The sequence below is a fragment of the Podarcis melisellensis genome, assembly GCF_964234715.1.
Source record: "Podarcis melisellensis genome assembly, chromosome: 5".
In the NCBI taxonomy this organism is placed as follows: domain Eukaryota; kingdom Metazoa; phylum Chordata; class Lepidosauria; order Squamata; family Lacertidae; genus Podarcis; species Podarcis melisellensis.
In genome coordinates this window covers 10,933,783-10,948,324 of record NC_138537.1, presented here as the reverse complement: position 1 = coordinate 10,948,324, position 14,542 = coordinate 10,933,783, and the positions used below count along the sequence as shown (strand labels likewise).

At 44.9% G+C, this 14,542-nt stretch overlaps 1 protein-coding gene across 2 annotated transcripts in view; it reads left to right on the top strand.

The window, feature by feature from the left end:
- The window catches only part of USP13 (ubiquitin specific peptidase 13), a 70,242-nt gene that overhangs the window by 3,462 nt on the left and 52,238 nt on the right, over nt 1-14,542 (top strand). For both annotated transcript variants that reach the window (XM_081910906.1, XM_081910905.1), the window contains exons 2-3: nt 6,384-6,509; nt 12,188-12,248. In XM_081910906.1, coding sequence (XP_081767032.1) covers nt 6,384-6,509; nt 12,188-12,248 — 187 coding nt within the window. The remainder of the gene's footprint in view (nt 1-6,383; nt 6,510-12,187; nt 12,249-14,542) is intronic.

Below are 14,542 nucleotides of genomic sequence, written 5' to 3'. Positions count from 1 at the left end.
TGCGCGTGCCTGTCTTAGTGTGGCAAACAGCAGTTTGCAGAGGTGATATAGCTCTGGGAAAGTCTTGAACCAGCTGCACCCCGTGCTTCAGCCCAGTTTGGAACGACGTATTGTTAGCTGCTTTTAAATGAAAATTAAAATGCCTAGAAATTCGGCAACAGATTATGTATTAGAAGCTACATAAATACTTTGGAGTTGGGTGAAATACCTTTTTTACCCTTTGTTATTGTTCTGGATTGCATGTACAGTGGTACCTTGGGTTACATATGCTTCAGGTTACATACGCTTCAGGTTACACACTCCGCTAACCCAGAAATAGTGCTTCAGGTTAAGAACTTTGCTTCAGGTTGAGAACAGAAATTGTGCGGCGGTGGTGCGGCGGCAGCGGGAGGTTCCATTAGCTAAAGTGGTGCTTCAGGTTAAGAACAGTTTCAGGTTAGGTACAGACTTCCGGAACGAATTAAGTACTTAACCCGAGGTACCACTGTACAGAATTCTGGTTAAAGTGTCCGCACTGAGTGATCAAAAGCTCAGGGTTCTAATTTACCTGTCCACAGATATTTGCCCAGCCCTTTCTGTGGGCGTTTGATTGTCCTTATTCAGCACATCCTTACAGGTCTTGAGCTTGCTATGTCCCATGGCCTGTCTGCATTGCAGCAGCAGACAACAGTAGGCCCAGCATAATCTGAAAGTGTTCTGTTGGCATCTAAGTTGGGCAACACCTGTCACAAGATTTCAGTGGCTCCGACAAGCACTGAACGGTGTATATGCAAAGTCTCTTAAGGTAAAATGGGTATTGCCTCAAGCACAGCTTACAAGCACTTTTCATATGGAAAAAATTCATGGTCCAGTCCTCCAGGACTGCACCACTTCAGACTACAGGAGGAGAAAAGCAGCTCATTTTTAATGCCTCTCCATGTCAGCTACGATTGTTGTAGTTTTTGTTGTCTCTGATACATCTGAATACGCTCTAATACAGACGGTTTAAAAATAGACAGTTACTTTCCTACCTTGCAATGCATGCTTATTCCTGCTCTACTATTCCTAAACTGCGTTGGTGGCAGGGCTGTCTTAAGCATATGCGGCACCGGGGTGCAAAGATCTACCTGGTCCATCCCCCCCCAGGTTGCCCAGTCCCAGACGCACAGGAGGGCGGAGTCGGCTGCCCGCCTCAGCGCCTCACTGGCTTGGTTGCCCCCAAACTTGCGGCACAGAGTCGCCCGCAGCAGAAGAGCCTACCATGGCGCTCTGACCGACGGTTGGGCTCTTGCCCGGACTCAACTCTTGGGCCCTGGCGCCCCTGAGAGCCTATGGGTAAGATGGCCCTGGTTGGTGGTTTGTGAATATTGGAGGGAAGGGGACAGTGAAATGAAAATGGAGGAACTGTGGCCTCCCAAGCACTGGGGATAGAAGGCAGGTTTTGTCCATTCTTCCTTTGCAGCTTGGTGTGTTACTTCCTCCTCATTAGAAGCACATTTTCACAATTCACTTAATGGGCATAGGGGAAAGGGTTCATTCAGGGACATCACTAGTGTGGATTTAGGCCCATTCCCTGCAATTTGTGACACCAGCTATTAAGAATTGAGCCTGGTTCAATATATATAACCCCAGGATCCTGATGATCAGTCACACTAGAGTGCAGCAAAGTTGGGAACTGGACAGGCTTCTTAGCCAATCCGCCCCCCCCCCATGCTCTATCTGTGCTTGTGGGCTCCAGCAGGCATGCTGCTGGTGGTGATCTGAGCATTTTAACTTCCTATAATGCCCCTGGCCGAGTGTTGGCCCCAAGGCAGCCTCACTAAACATATTTGCTGGTTTGCTGGCTTCTCAGCATCTGCCCGAGGGCACCTCATGCTGACTTAGGCTCTGATTGGGCAAGGAAATTATACACACTCTCACACACCTGAATGAACACATGTGGATACCCATAATTCCATGTGAATTTTGAATGTTCCCCCAAATAGCCACATTATTTCCCTACTTCACTGGTTCAAAATTGTCACTTCGCTGGTATCTCTCTGAGTTCATTTTGGACTGTCTGTGCCCACTTGCGCATGTTGTCAATCTCCAGATTTTGTACATTATAATTTAATGGTTTGCACACAGTGGGTTTGTTTGTTTTTTGGGATAAAAAAATGAGGTGCCTGTACGAGACTCATCCGACTTTTTTAGGTGTTTGATCGGCCTCTTTTTTCTATTTTGTTTTGTGACATTTTGATCGAGAATCTATATGGGATTCAAAAGTGACTCAGCTGCCTGGTGCTTATCATCTCTCAGTGGAAAGCAGGTTCTTTTTATAACCCACACACTTCAGATCTCAAGTGTCGCCCAGCAGCTCTCTGAGCAGAGACTCACACTGATTAGGAAAGGCCAAAGAAAATTCCAAAACAATGTCAAGATTTGCATGCTTAAGGTAGACCAGCTGGAGGAAGTTCCTGCCTTGCAAAATGCTCAGGCTACCACTTTGCTAAGGCAACTTCCTCTGACCCGTTTCCATTTGCTTAAATGGGACAAAAATGTGTCATAGTCCAGTCCATTTTGCCAGGCTATGGATTGGGGCTATATTTATACATAAGGAAAATGTATGCCCTTACGATGGATGGCAGGTGTGGATGGAGAGGCAGGGGCGCTGTGATTTTAATATTTGCTGTGCATGACATACACTATACAGTGACTGTCAGATCCCTTGGGGCAGAGGCTGGCACTGTGCGCTGGTGTTCTGTGTAGGTTTTGCTCCAACGACACGCTAGTCCCATTAGGTGGACAGGAAGCAGCTTACATTTTTTAACACCAGCAAGTGAATAGCCAGTAGTAAAGTTATGCGCTTGGGGACATCCTTTGAGATAGAACCTTGCCTGATTTCAAGGTGACCTTCAGAAAGCTGGAGGGGCCAGCTAGATGGAGATGTCAGTCATTAACCAGGCATCCAGAGATCGCCACATGGTCGCACTTGAACCCTCGCTGGTCGCAAAATGCACCTGGCACCTGGGTAATTTCTAACACTGCTGGTAAGCCCATATTTTAGGTATGCTATAGTGTATTAATCCTATTTATAATAATTATTTGTGGGGATCAATATCTGCAGGGTTGAAATTCTTTGTGATTGCAATCTTGTGATGAGAAGACCAGGTGATGTATGGCAGCCAGAGCTCCACACGGTGTTCCAAGTGTGGCCGGACTTTCCACCAGCCTTCTTGAGGGCTGATACTTTTAGATGATGCCATTTTGAGCTCTTGGATGTTTCTGAGGAACAGATTGCTTAGGACTAGGGGAATGGGCTTTAACTCAGCGGTAGAGCATCTGCTTTGCGTGCAAAAGGTCCCAGTTTCAACCCCCAGCATCATAATAATAGTAACAACAACAACAACAACAATTTTATTATTTATACCCCACCCATCTGGTTGGGTTTCCCCAGCCACTTTGGGCGGCTCTCAGCAGAATAGTAAAAACACAATAAAAACATCAAACATTAAAAACTTCCCTAAACAGGGCTGCCTTCAGATGTCTTCTAAAGGTATAGTTATCGCCTTGACATCTGATGGGGGTGGGATAGGGCGGGCACCACCACCAAGAAGGCCCTCTGCCTGGTTCCCTGTAGCTTCACTTCTCACAATGAGGGAACCACCAGAAGGGGGTTGGAGACACTCCTTCAGGTATACTGGGCCAAGGCCGTTTAGGGCTTTGGAGGTCAGCAGTTTGAATTGTGCTCGGAAACGTACTGGAAGCATCTCCAGGTTAGGGCTGGGAATCAGTACAGTGGTACTTTGAAAGTTGAACGGAATCTGTTCCAGAAGTCCATTCGACTTCCAAAACGTTCAGAAACCAAAGCACGGCTTCCAATTGCCTGCAGGAAGCTCCTGCAGCCAACTGGAAGCTGCAGAAGCCATATCGGACATTTGAGTTCCAAAAAACGTTCGCAAGCTGGAACACTCACTTCCAGGTTTGTGGTGTCCAGAAACAGAAATGTTCAACTCGCAAGGCATTCAGGATCCAAGGTGGGACTGTATAGAGAATATGGTTTGACTTGGTATAATGTGGATTCCTATGTTAATTTCACATGGACCTCACTCACATGTCTTTCCTTTTTCAATGTTGCACATGCAGTCCATGTTATGGACTTTGACTCTTCTGTCCTCAAACTTCTTTTTCGGAATCCTGGAAAGGGTCATTTGCCTGACAAATCTATAGAACTTGGACTTGATGCAGTTTGGCTCTCTGTACTATCTACAGATTTTGCTCATACGTTTTTTTGCAAATTCAAGGAAGTGTCTTTTTTTATATCCCTGTCAGAGCAAATTCCAGTTGCTTCAGTTGCCTGATCTTCTTTAATTTTGCAACCATATTTTAATAGCAGCAATTGCACTGTAGTTTCTGACTGATTTCTCTGGCCATGGTGTTTCCTCAAAGATTAGATGTTCCATCTTAGAGCTGTACCAATGATTACATAGGCATCAAATTGATGAACCTTAAAATGTTGGCTCCTGTTGGGTTTTGGCTGGCTTGAATGAGCAGTGTGTTGCTTTCATTCAGGATTCACTAAGATTCTTGCATGACTTGGCTACCCCAGCAAGCCTTTGATAGTAGGATTGGACCCATCCATGGAACCCATTGGTTTTTGATGGAAGAAAATAGACTATTATGTAATGCCATAGAGGCACTTAATGTGCATGAATGTGTCAAACAGGCTGACAAAAACCCCATATAAAAAAACCCCATATAAAACCTTTTACTAGCCTGGCCTTCATATTGTTATACCCATCCCATTTCCCTGAATGGTAAGTAGACCTGGTTCCTACATGGCTTTGGTTTCCCTTGGAAGGTGAGATCCCCATATAGCTATAAATTTTCCACAATATTTGAGTTTATTTTCAAAAATAAAAGTTGAGCAAAAATGGGAGAGCACAGCCCAACATTTTACTTGCAGCAAATCCACTGTCCTACATAATCTTGCATCTCCAGAGGCTTTACGCGTAAGAGTAACTATTCCAAACTAATTGCTGTTTCTCTGACTCACCCTCCTCGAATACCTGTTTCTTGGGGCATTTTTTTCCCTTTCCACCCCACTAATAATATGACAGGAAGGTCTTGCTGTCAAGAAACCCATCTTTTAAGAGCTGTTTCTGCAGGTGGTGTGGAACACGGCAGCTAGGTTGCTTGTGGGGGCAAACATATAACACAACAAAACAACGCCACCACAAACTGGCTTATAAGTATAAAACCAAATTTACTAGAATAATAGCTAGAATAGAGATAGACGTATAACCATTCAAACAACAAACATACTAAGGTGCCATGTGCAAGACAAAGCCTGGAGATACTGTAAACATGGAGTGGATAAATGTACAACTCCTATCTTAACAAGTTACATGTACAGTAATGATGGCCATCAACTTAGATGACTTTAAAAGAGCACAGGGCAAATTCATGGAGGATGAGGCTACCAATGACCACGAGCCATGACAACTCTGTTCTTCCTCTGAAGCCGCTTGCTGGAAACTGCAGAATAATAATAATAATAATAATAATAATAATAATAATAATAATAATATTATTTATTATTTATACTCCGCCCATCTGGCTGAGTTTCCCCAGCCACTCTGGGCAGCTCCCAATCAAGTGTTAAAAACAGTACAGCATTAAATATTAAAAACTTCCCTGAACAGAGCTGCCTTCAGATGTCTTTTAAAGATAGGATAGCTGCTTATTTCCTTCACATCTGAAGGGAGGGCGTTCCACAGGGTGGGCGCCACTACTGAGAAGGCTCTCTGCCTGGTTCCCTGTAACCTCACTTCTCGCAATGAGAGAACCGCCAGAAGGCCCTCGGCGCTGGATCTCAGTGTCCGGGCTGAACGATGGGGGTGGAGACGTTCCTTCAGGTATATAGGACCGAGGCCGTTTAGGGCTTTAAAGGTCAGCACCAACACTTTGAATTGTGCTCAGAAACGTACTGGGAGCCAATGCAGATCTCTCAGGACTGGTGTTATGTGGTCCCGGCGGCCACTCCCAGTCACCAGTCTAGCTGCCGCATTCTGGATTAATTGCAGTTTCTGGGTCACCTTCAAAGGTAGCCCCACGTAGAGTGCGTTGCAGTAGTCCAAGCGGGAGATAACTAGAGCACGCAACACTCTGGCAAGACAGTCCGCGGGCAGGTAGGGTCTTAGCGTGCATGCCAGGTGGAGCTGGTACAGAAGGGGAGAGTGCTGTTATGCTCTGGTCGTACGTGCATGTTTCCTATAGGCCTCTGGTGGGCCACTGTGAAAACACTTCTTTGGGCTAGGCAGGCCTTTGGTCTAATCCAGTAGGGGCTTTTACCTTCATGCCGAAGGATCCAATCAGGTTTCTTTCATGATGTAACTGCTCTCTCTCTCTCTCCTCCTCTTCAGGATTCCGAAGGAGGCCTCTATGTGTGCATGAACACCTTCCTGGGATTCGGAAGAGAACATGTGGAAAGGCACTATCGGAAGACGGGTCAGTGTGTGTACATGCATTTGAAGCGGCACATGAAAGAGGTAGGTGCTGTTGGGGCCAACACATCTGAAGGCTCCGTCAAAAGCTATTTCCTTCTATTTGAGAATTAAAACAGCTAGCCTGAAAATAATAATTGAAGATTGGTATTAGGGCTTGTGCTTTGTAGTTCAGGCAGGCATATTTGGGAACTCCCAGCAGTAGACAGTACCTTGTGTAAGCAATGTGCGTATGCAATTGGTTTGCTGGAAAGCTTTTGGCGGCTTTTACATAATGGCCCAATGGGCGTTGGTTGTTGAGAACCCTCCTGGGTCAGAAAAGAAGTCTATCTTTCTGTTACTACATTCTGTTTTTCCCAACCAGATCCTTGCACTAAGTCCCACAAGCAGAACACAAGGGCTGTAGTCTCCACCCTCTCAGTGGCAGTGCCTGTTTTACATATAAACTAAACAAGCTATTGCTTAGGGCCCCACTCTCTTGGGGCCCCCCAAAAAATTTAAAGGACAAAAAACTTGATGTACATTTCCAAAATATAAGACAAGTTCAACAATTACTTTGATAACATACGTATTTTGTTATGTGCAAATGGTTTTAGATACCTATTAGGTCCATAAATTACCATATACAGTGGAACCTTGGGTTGCAAACATGATCCATGCGGGAGGCACATTTGCAACCCGCAGCGCCGCGTCTGCACACGCGCTGGTTGCGATTTGGCGCTTCCGCGCATGCGCAAAGCACAATTTATTGTCTCTGCGCATGTGCGAGCGCCGAAACCCAGAAGTAACCCGTTCCGGTACTTCTGGGTTCGGTGCGGTGTGTAACCCAAAAACATGTACCCTGAAGCGTCTGTAACCCGAGGTACCACTGTAGCAAGTATTCAACACAAAAACCAGTGACAATTTGTTGTTGACAAAGGACAGCTGGATATATAAAGGGCCCCATTACTTTCAGTAGCTTAGGGCCTCATCAAACCTAAACCGGGAGTCGTATTCCAATAACATATGGAGGGCTACATGTTCCCCATCCCCGCTTTAAGTTGTGAGGTTGAATGCCCCTGATAATGTAAAGGACTACGTGGGGTGGTTATGGGGAAGGCTATGCTAAGCTCACTGTGGCATATTTATCATTAGTAGTTCAGCTGATGGGGCAAATCGCCCTTGCAAAGCGCCGTTGAGAACCTTTTCGGGTTGCCATGACGTGTTCTACTTGTCCTCTCATCTGCTCCTCGTGGCCTGGTTGTAATTGCCCCTGCACATCCTTACCCCTTACAACTGCTGCCTACCAATCATAAAAATTGCTTCTGTTGTTACAGCAACACTGTTTTGAGTCCACTTCCATGTTCTTTTTTTTAAAAAATGGACTGGGGACTTTTAGTTGAAAAGACCAAGTACAGTGGTACCTCGGGTTAAGTACTTAATTCGTTCCGGAGGTCCGTACTTTACCTGAAACTGTTCTTAACCTGAAGCACCACTTTAGCTAATGGGGCCTCCTGCTGCCGCCGTGCCACCAGAGCCCGATTTCTGTTCTGATCCTGAAGCAAAGTTCTTTACCTGAAGCACTATTTCTCACTTAGCGGGGTGTGTAACCTGAAGCGTATGTAACCTGAAGCGTATGTAACTCGAGGTACCACTGTATCACTTTAACAGCAGGAGGAAGAGAATACAGTGGTACCTCTGGATGTGAACGGGATCCATTCCGGAGCCCCGTTTGCATCTTGAGCAGAGTGTAACCTGTGTCTGCGCATCTGTGTGTGCGCGGGTCACGATTCGCTGCTTCCCTGCATGCGCGTGACATCATTTTGAGCATCTGCGCATGCGCGAGTGGTGAAACCCGGAAGTAACGGAGCGCGTTACTTCTGGGTCGCCGCGGAGCGCAACCTGAAAATACTTAACCTGAAGGTACTTCAACCCGAGGTATGACTGTATATCTAAATGCAGCTGCCATAGCACTGTGCTTGGTCTCCTCTGGAGAAACAGTTTGCTGCCCTGCTTCTTCCAGAAACAGTGCACTCTGAGGGAAACAGCTATAGTACTGTATTTTTATTTTTAACATGGAGCAGTGCTGTGGGTGCTGCCGATCCTAATCTTTAAAAGGCTTGTTCTGGTATGCATGGGGAGGCGGGGAAGTAGTTTGGGAGGGAAATCGCAGTAACACTGGTGCACATAATGAGGGTTGGGCAACAACCGGTCTCGTGGATAAATATTTACGGTGCTGCTTTAGTGTTTGGCACTGATCTCCCAGGGAAATCTTTCCAGCAGGTTGAAGGTATGCACTGAAGACATGTACCAGTAGGTTTGGCTTCAAAGACTGTTTACATGTCAACAAGACATGTAACCTCTTCAGCCCTCCCTGGCAATGGAGGCTAACATAGCCGCTGTCCCAGCAATGATAGGTCAAAGTTGGTTACCTTGTTCTGATTGCCCATGTATTCTTCTGCTGCCCAGTTGACCACGTAAACACAGCTGTTTGCACTCTGTACCAGGGAGGTTCCACCTCTGAACCTCCCCACTAACCCCTCACAATAAATACGATAATATGTGGATTTATTGGAGGTATCCAAGTTGTGTCTCTGACCCCCCCTTCAAATATGCTTACTCTTGGTTGCAGTCTGCCCAAACAAGCCTTGAAATGAAGATACGTGTGTGGAATAACAGGTGTATTTTTTAAATTTGCAGACTGTTTTGTGATTAGACCATCACCCGCTTGAATTGACTTTAAAAATACCTGAATCGGCTGTCAACTTTGCTCTGCGGGATGGCTCAGTTGGTAGAGCAAGAGACTCTTAATCTCAGGGTTGTGGGTTCGAGTTCCACACTGGAGATTTATGCATCGAAAGGGGGTTGGACTAGATGACCCTTGTGGTCCCATTCCAACTCTACAATTCTTTCTTAGGCGAATGAGGCTATCCATCTCTCTGCCTCGCTAAACTGTTGCTGGGATTTCAGTTTTCCTTACGATGAGTTTTTTTAAATTGAGATGTTGCATATACGCCTGGCCTTTCAGATATTGATCTCTGCGGCCTTTTGCCCTGCGCTCTTTGCCTTGTTCTCCGGACCCAGCGTATCGCCTTTTGTATAAAGAACACCTGCTTATGTGTTTGGTTGTCCTTTGGTGATAACACCTACTGAACCTGCATCAGTCTTTGAGAACTGTCTCACACTTTAATCTTCAATCTTCGAAGAGGAATCGCCTTTAAGCGAAGGGGCAGAAAACAATTGCCTGGGAGTGGAGACTGATAGAGACTTTTGAGCAAGTTTCCAACTTGTTTGTTTACATGCATCCTATCCTCACTTCAACTACGGGAGGGGGAAAAACATGGTTGGCGCAGGAGTCCCTGCTCACATGTTCAGGGTGAAACTGTGTGGACTTGAAGTGAGAAGGGCTGTCTGTGGCTTGGAAACAGTATTAGAGCAGCCGCTTTGCACCCAAAAAGCCTCAGTTTAATCACATGAAATGGAGAGGCACCAAACTGTGTTCATCTTAAGTCCACATGCAGTTAACCAAACACATGAATTTCTGTTTGCTTGTGACGTGTCCAGCAGCTCTCATTTGTTTTACATGTTCAAGAGGAAAACAGAAAGTTGAAGGAGAGTCAGCGACAGATGGGGTCCCCACCCCTTTAAAAAGGGTAAAGGGACCCCTGACCATTAGGTCCAGTCGTGACCAACTCTCATCTCGCTTTATTGGCCGAGGGAGCCGGCGTACAGCTTCCGGGTCATGTGGCCAGCATGACTAAGCTGCTTCTGGCGAACCAGAGCAGCGCACGGAAACGCCGTTTACCTTCCCGCCAGAGCGGTACCCATTTATCTACTTGCACTTTGATGTGCTTTTAAACTGCTAGGTTGTCAGGAGCAGGGACCGAGCAACAGGAGCTCACCCCGTCACGGGGATTCGAACCACCGACCTTCTGATTGGCAAGTCCTAGGCTCTGTGGTTTAACCCACAGCGTCACCCGCGTCCCTATCTCTAGGAATAGTGTTCCATTAAAAACACACACAAAAACCTAATGATCTGGGAATTACACACTGAAGGTGTGCGCAAAAATTCACTGCTTCAAGCAGCTGTCTCAGGATAGCAACAGAACTTCAATACAGAGCCTCCATTTTTCTGGATATGTTTTCACTCTTCGGCAGAATTTTCCCTCCTCTCTTTCGTCCCCCCCTCCCTTTTTAACAATGATTAGTGTGATAGCTGACAGATGTAGCAATGGAGTGGTTGGAGAAGCAGCACATATGATTTGGTTGTTATAAGAATTGGGAACATCTTCATTGCTAAGCATGATAGACTTTGGGTTTTGGGGTCAAGGGTTTTTTAATTTGCTTTCTATTTATTTTTGGGATGGCCCTCTTTCGACAACCTGCCAGTTGCCATAATGTCAATTGAAAAATTGGTTTAGACTCCAATCCTTTTGAGCTTTTGGAAGGATTTAAATGAAAATGCTTGCTTTTTGGGTAACAGAGAATGAGATGCAATACTCAACCCAATAGATCGGGGGTTTGGCACCCAAGTCTTATGCATCTAGGGATGTGACGTCGGCCATACCAATACTACAAATATATATCTGTTTCCTACGAGTGTGTCTGTCTTGGCTTCCCCCAAATCATCCCATTGCCTTCAGTTCAGTGAGAGTGTTCTGTGTTACGGACTCAGACCCTCCCTATTTTCCAGGGACAGTCCTGGATTTGCAGAAGCCCTCCTGGTTTCTGATTTGACCCTGGAATGACCCGCTTTTCCTTAGGATACCCCTGTTTTAATTGGAGAAATGTCGGAGGGTATGGCGTTATGTGACCTCCATGTCAATGAGATAAGTAACTATGCAACCTTTTAAGAAGACATTTGAAGACAGCCTTGTATAGGGAGGTTTCTTAATGTTTAATGTTTCATTGTATTTTTATATATGTTGGAAGCCGCTCAGAGTGGCTGGGGCAACTCAGTCCGGTGGGCAGGGTATTATTATTATTATTATTATTATTATTATTATTTATTGAATAGGACGTGCCTATTGTATGGCATGCAGACCCTTAGTTCCCCTAGAACAGCGGTTTTCAACCTGTGGGTCCCCAGATGTTGTTGGACTACAACTCCCATCAGCCCTGAGCTCTGGCCTTGCTAGCTAGGGGTGATGGGAGTTGTAGTTCAACAACATCTGGGGACCCACAGGTTGAGAAAGGGTGCCCTAGAAGTACAATTACCATGATTTCATGGTGAAAGGGAATTGCTGTTAACCCAGGTTAATGTGCTGTGTGGTTTCCTCAGGATGAATCTTGGAGGCAGAGCTTTGATCAGCAACTCAAGGTGCTAATTGTCGACTAGGGTACTTGAAGGCAAAGGAGAAAAGAGCTCAGGTACCCTTTAAACAGGTGCATAGGAGAAAGAGTGTTAGCAGGTGTTCCTTGACAGGCAAGGATAAGAGGAATTGCAGCTGCCGAAATCCCCTCTTCTTAACTATCTGTTAAAGCCTGATAGAAAATAAATACCCTTGGCTGCACTGTCAGCTATGATTGATGATGATTAACACTTTACATTTCCCTTTACAACAACATTGCAAAGTGGGAAAGGATTCACTGCCATGCAGATTTTGCCCTAGACTGATTTGATTCCAGTTTCCTATTTTATTTTTCTGAGTATTTTATTTTTCTTGTAGTGACATGAGTTAGACTTTTAACTTTTCTTCTTCATTTTCTCTCCATCTCCTTTCTCTCTCTCTCTTTCTTTCCAGAAAGTAACAGGGGCATCTGGTGGAGCTTTACCAAAAAGGAGAAACACCAAGCTATTTTTAGGTATTGTAAAGAGCCGTTTTCAAACCTTGTTCTGACTAACTAACACAGGTGCATGTTTGAGGTGGGTTTTTTGTTTTTGTTTTGAGTTCCAGTGGCTTTTGTGTATTGAAGTTTCTTTTTCACAGCTCAAACATACATTATTCTGATGATAAGGGGGGCATTTTTTAAATCACATTTTTTTAAAAAAAGTTCTCGTTATAAGCTTGCAACCCATGGAGACTGCTTTGAAAAAAACGTATTTTCAATGCTTTTTCTCCTGCTTTCTTTCTGCACCCATCTGTGTCCTAATAACCCTTTGCATGTGTTAATAAATTAAACCATGAAAAGAAATTGAACGGTGGAGACAGCGTTAGGCCCCAAGGTCAGGGAAGAAGTTTGAAATTGAATACCTGACTCCAGAGTTGCCCTTGCTTGCTTGGCCACAAGGCTTTTGTTCTCTCATAAGACGGACCGAGTTAGCGAGTTCAATTTGTTTCCAGTAAAAAGGCTTGCTTTTTTTTGTTAGAAATCTATTGCCGCTTGCTTGGGGTGGAAGTCTGAATCTGATTTGTGTGTGCATTCATTTGGCTAAAATCAATGGGACTTGCGCACATGTAAGTGTTCACATTTGTATATACGTGAATGTGTTCGCATATCAGTTCATGTGATATGTATGTGAGACTTGCGACTCTTTTTTTCTTTCTGAGCTCCTCAGCCTTTTAAGAAGTACAGATCTGAAGGGATGAGGGGGACCGGTGAAGAAACAAGTTAGTTTGGCCCCCTCTCACCTTGAGACTGTGTTTAGGCAAACGTACTTTAGAAGCCAAAAGACTGGGAGCCAGCTGTAGACTTTAATTTGAAATTGAGTCCTTTTTGTTTGGTTTTACAGGTCTTAGGTGCTTTAAAATACAACTCGACCGGTTCAGTAAACACACATAGTGCCGGGAGGAAGGTAGTGGGGCTGTTAATGAAAAAGACAAGCCCTATCCTTTGACTCCACCTCAATTTTAGTCAAATGGTCTCTCTTCCAGGCACATAAATTTGTAAAACCTATCAGTGATTCAGGAAAAGGTGGCACCAGCTAAGTGGTTTTAAGCATGGGTTACAAAAATCACATAGTTCAGTGTTCATGGTTTTGCTCCTGCTGCTGCTTCTGTGTGGCCAACCCCCTTTCCTGAACCACTAAGTCATATTTTGGTGTTGTGAAACTGATCCCCAGCGGTTGATCCAAAACAAGCTCTGTGATGTGTATTGTGATAAATATTAGAGGGAGCTCAGCGATACCTTTTTTTTGTTTGTGTGCATTTTGAATAAGACCTTGCTCCGTGTTTTCATTTATTTACTGCCTTTTCAGTCTTACAAGAAAAAGTCTCAAGGCGGATTTCAAATGAACTAGAACGAAACAGCCAGATTTTATTTTATTTTATCATGATTTACAAAAACGAATATAATGAATAACTATAACTGGGTTCAAATAAGTCCCCTCCCCCCTTCCAATGCCCCTTGATCCCAGAATGAAGCCTCCCCTGTTATTAGGATTCAGGTTTTGGTTGAGAAGGGGGCCTGTGGTTGCCTAGCAACTGCAGCTCAGCTTACTGCTTCCCTAGAGCTGTCAAAATGGCTGACTGAGGCTGAATGCGGCCTGGCGGTCAGCGGCATGGTCAAGGACAGGCTAGCAGCTTCTGGGAATGCCTGGCAAGCTGTCAGTTTGGCACAGCCTTTAGGGTTACCATTAGGGACAAATTCCTTATTAGTCCTATGGGTAAACTGGCTTTAACTCAACGAATTTGTCCTTCTCCCAACTGTTGTTCATGAAGCTCTCTCCTCATTCTCTTATTCACATTTTCTTTAAATAGATGGTTCCAAATGGCTTGACTTCTTTTGTTGTTGTTGATGACGGCGACTCTGTTTTAGTGTGGAGAAGGTGACTCATTAGGACCACAATGTACTACTGGCCCTGCTTTATTGTTTCTGACCAGTTGGACGTCTTCTCCTTTCCAGTTTTTTTTTTTTGTGTGTGTGCAAGTTCCACAGAGAAAAATAACGAGGCACAAGTAGCTGTTCGGATTTCTGTGTTGTCTGTACTGGCAGGGTTAACCCCCCACCCAAAAAAACCCTTTTCCCCTGGCTTGATGTGAACAATAGCTTAGTACCTCATCTGAGAAACTTAGATATATGGAATGTGACTCTTATCAAAACTGCACAGTAGCCTAAATCATCCTCTGACCTGCCTTTTTGATACCACCTCCTTTCATATTTCCCCCCCAACATTCAGAATAGTTTTGTTTTTTTATTAAAAAAAATCAGGATTGAGG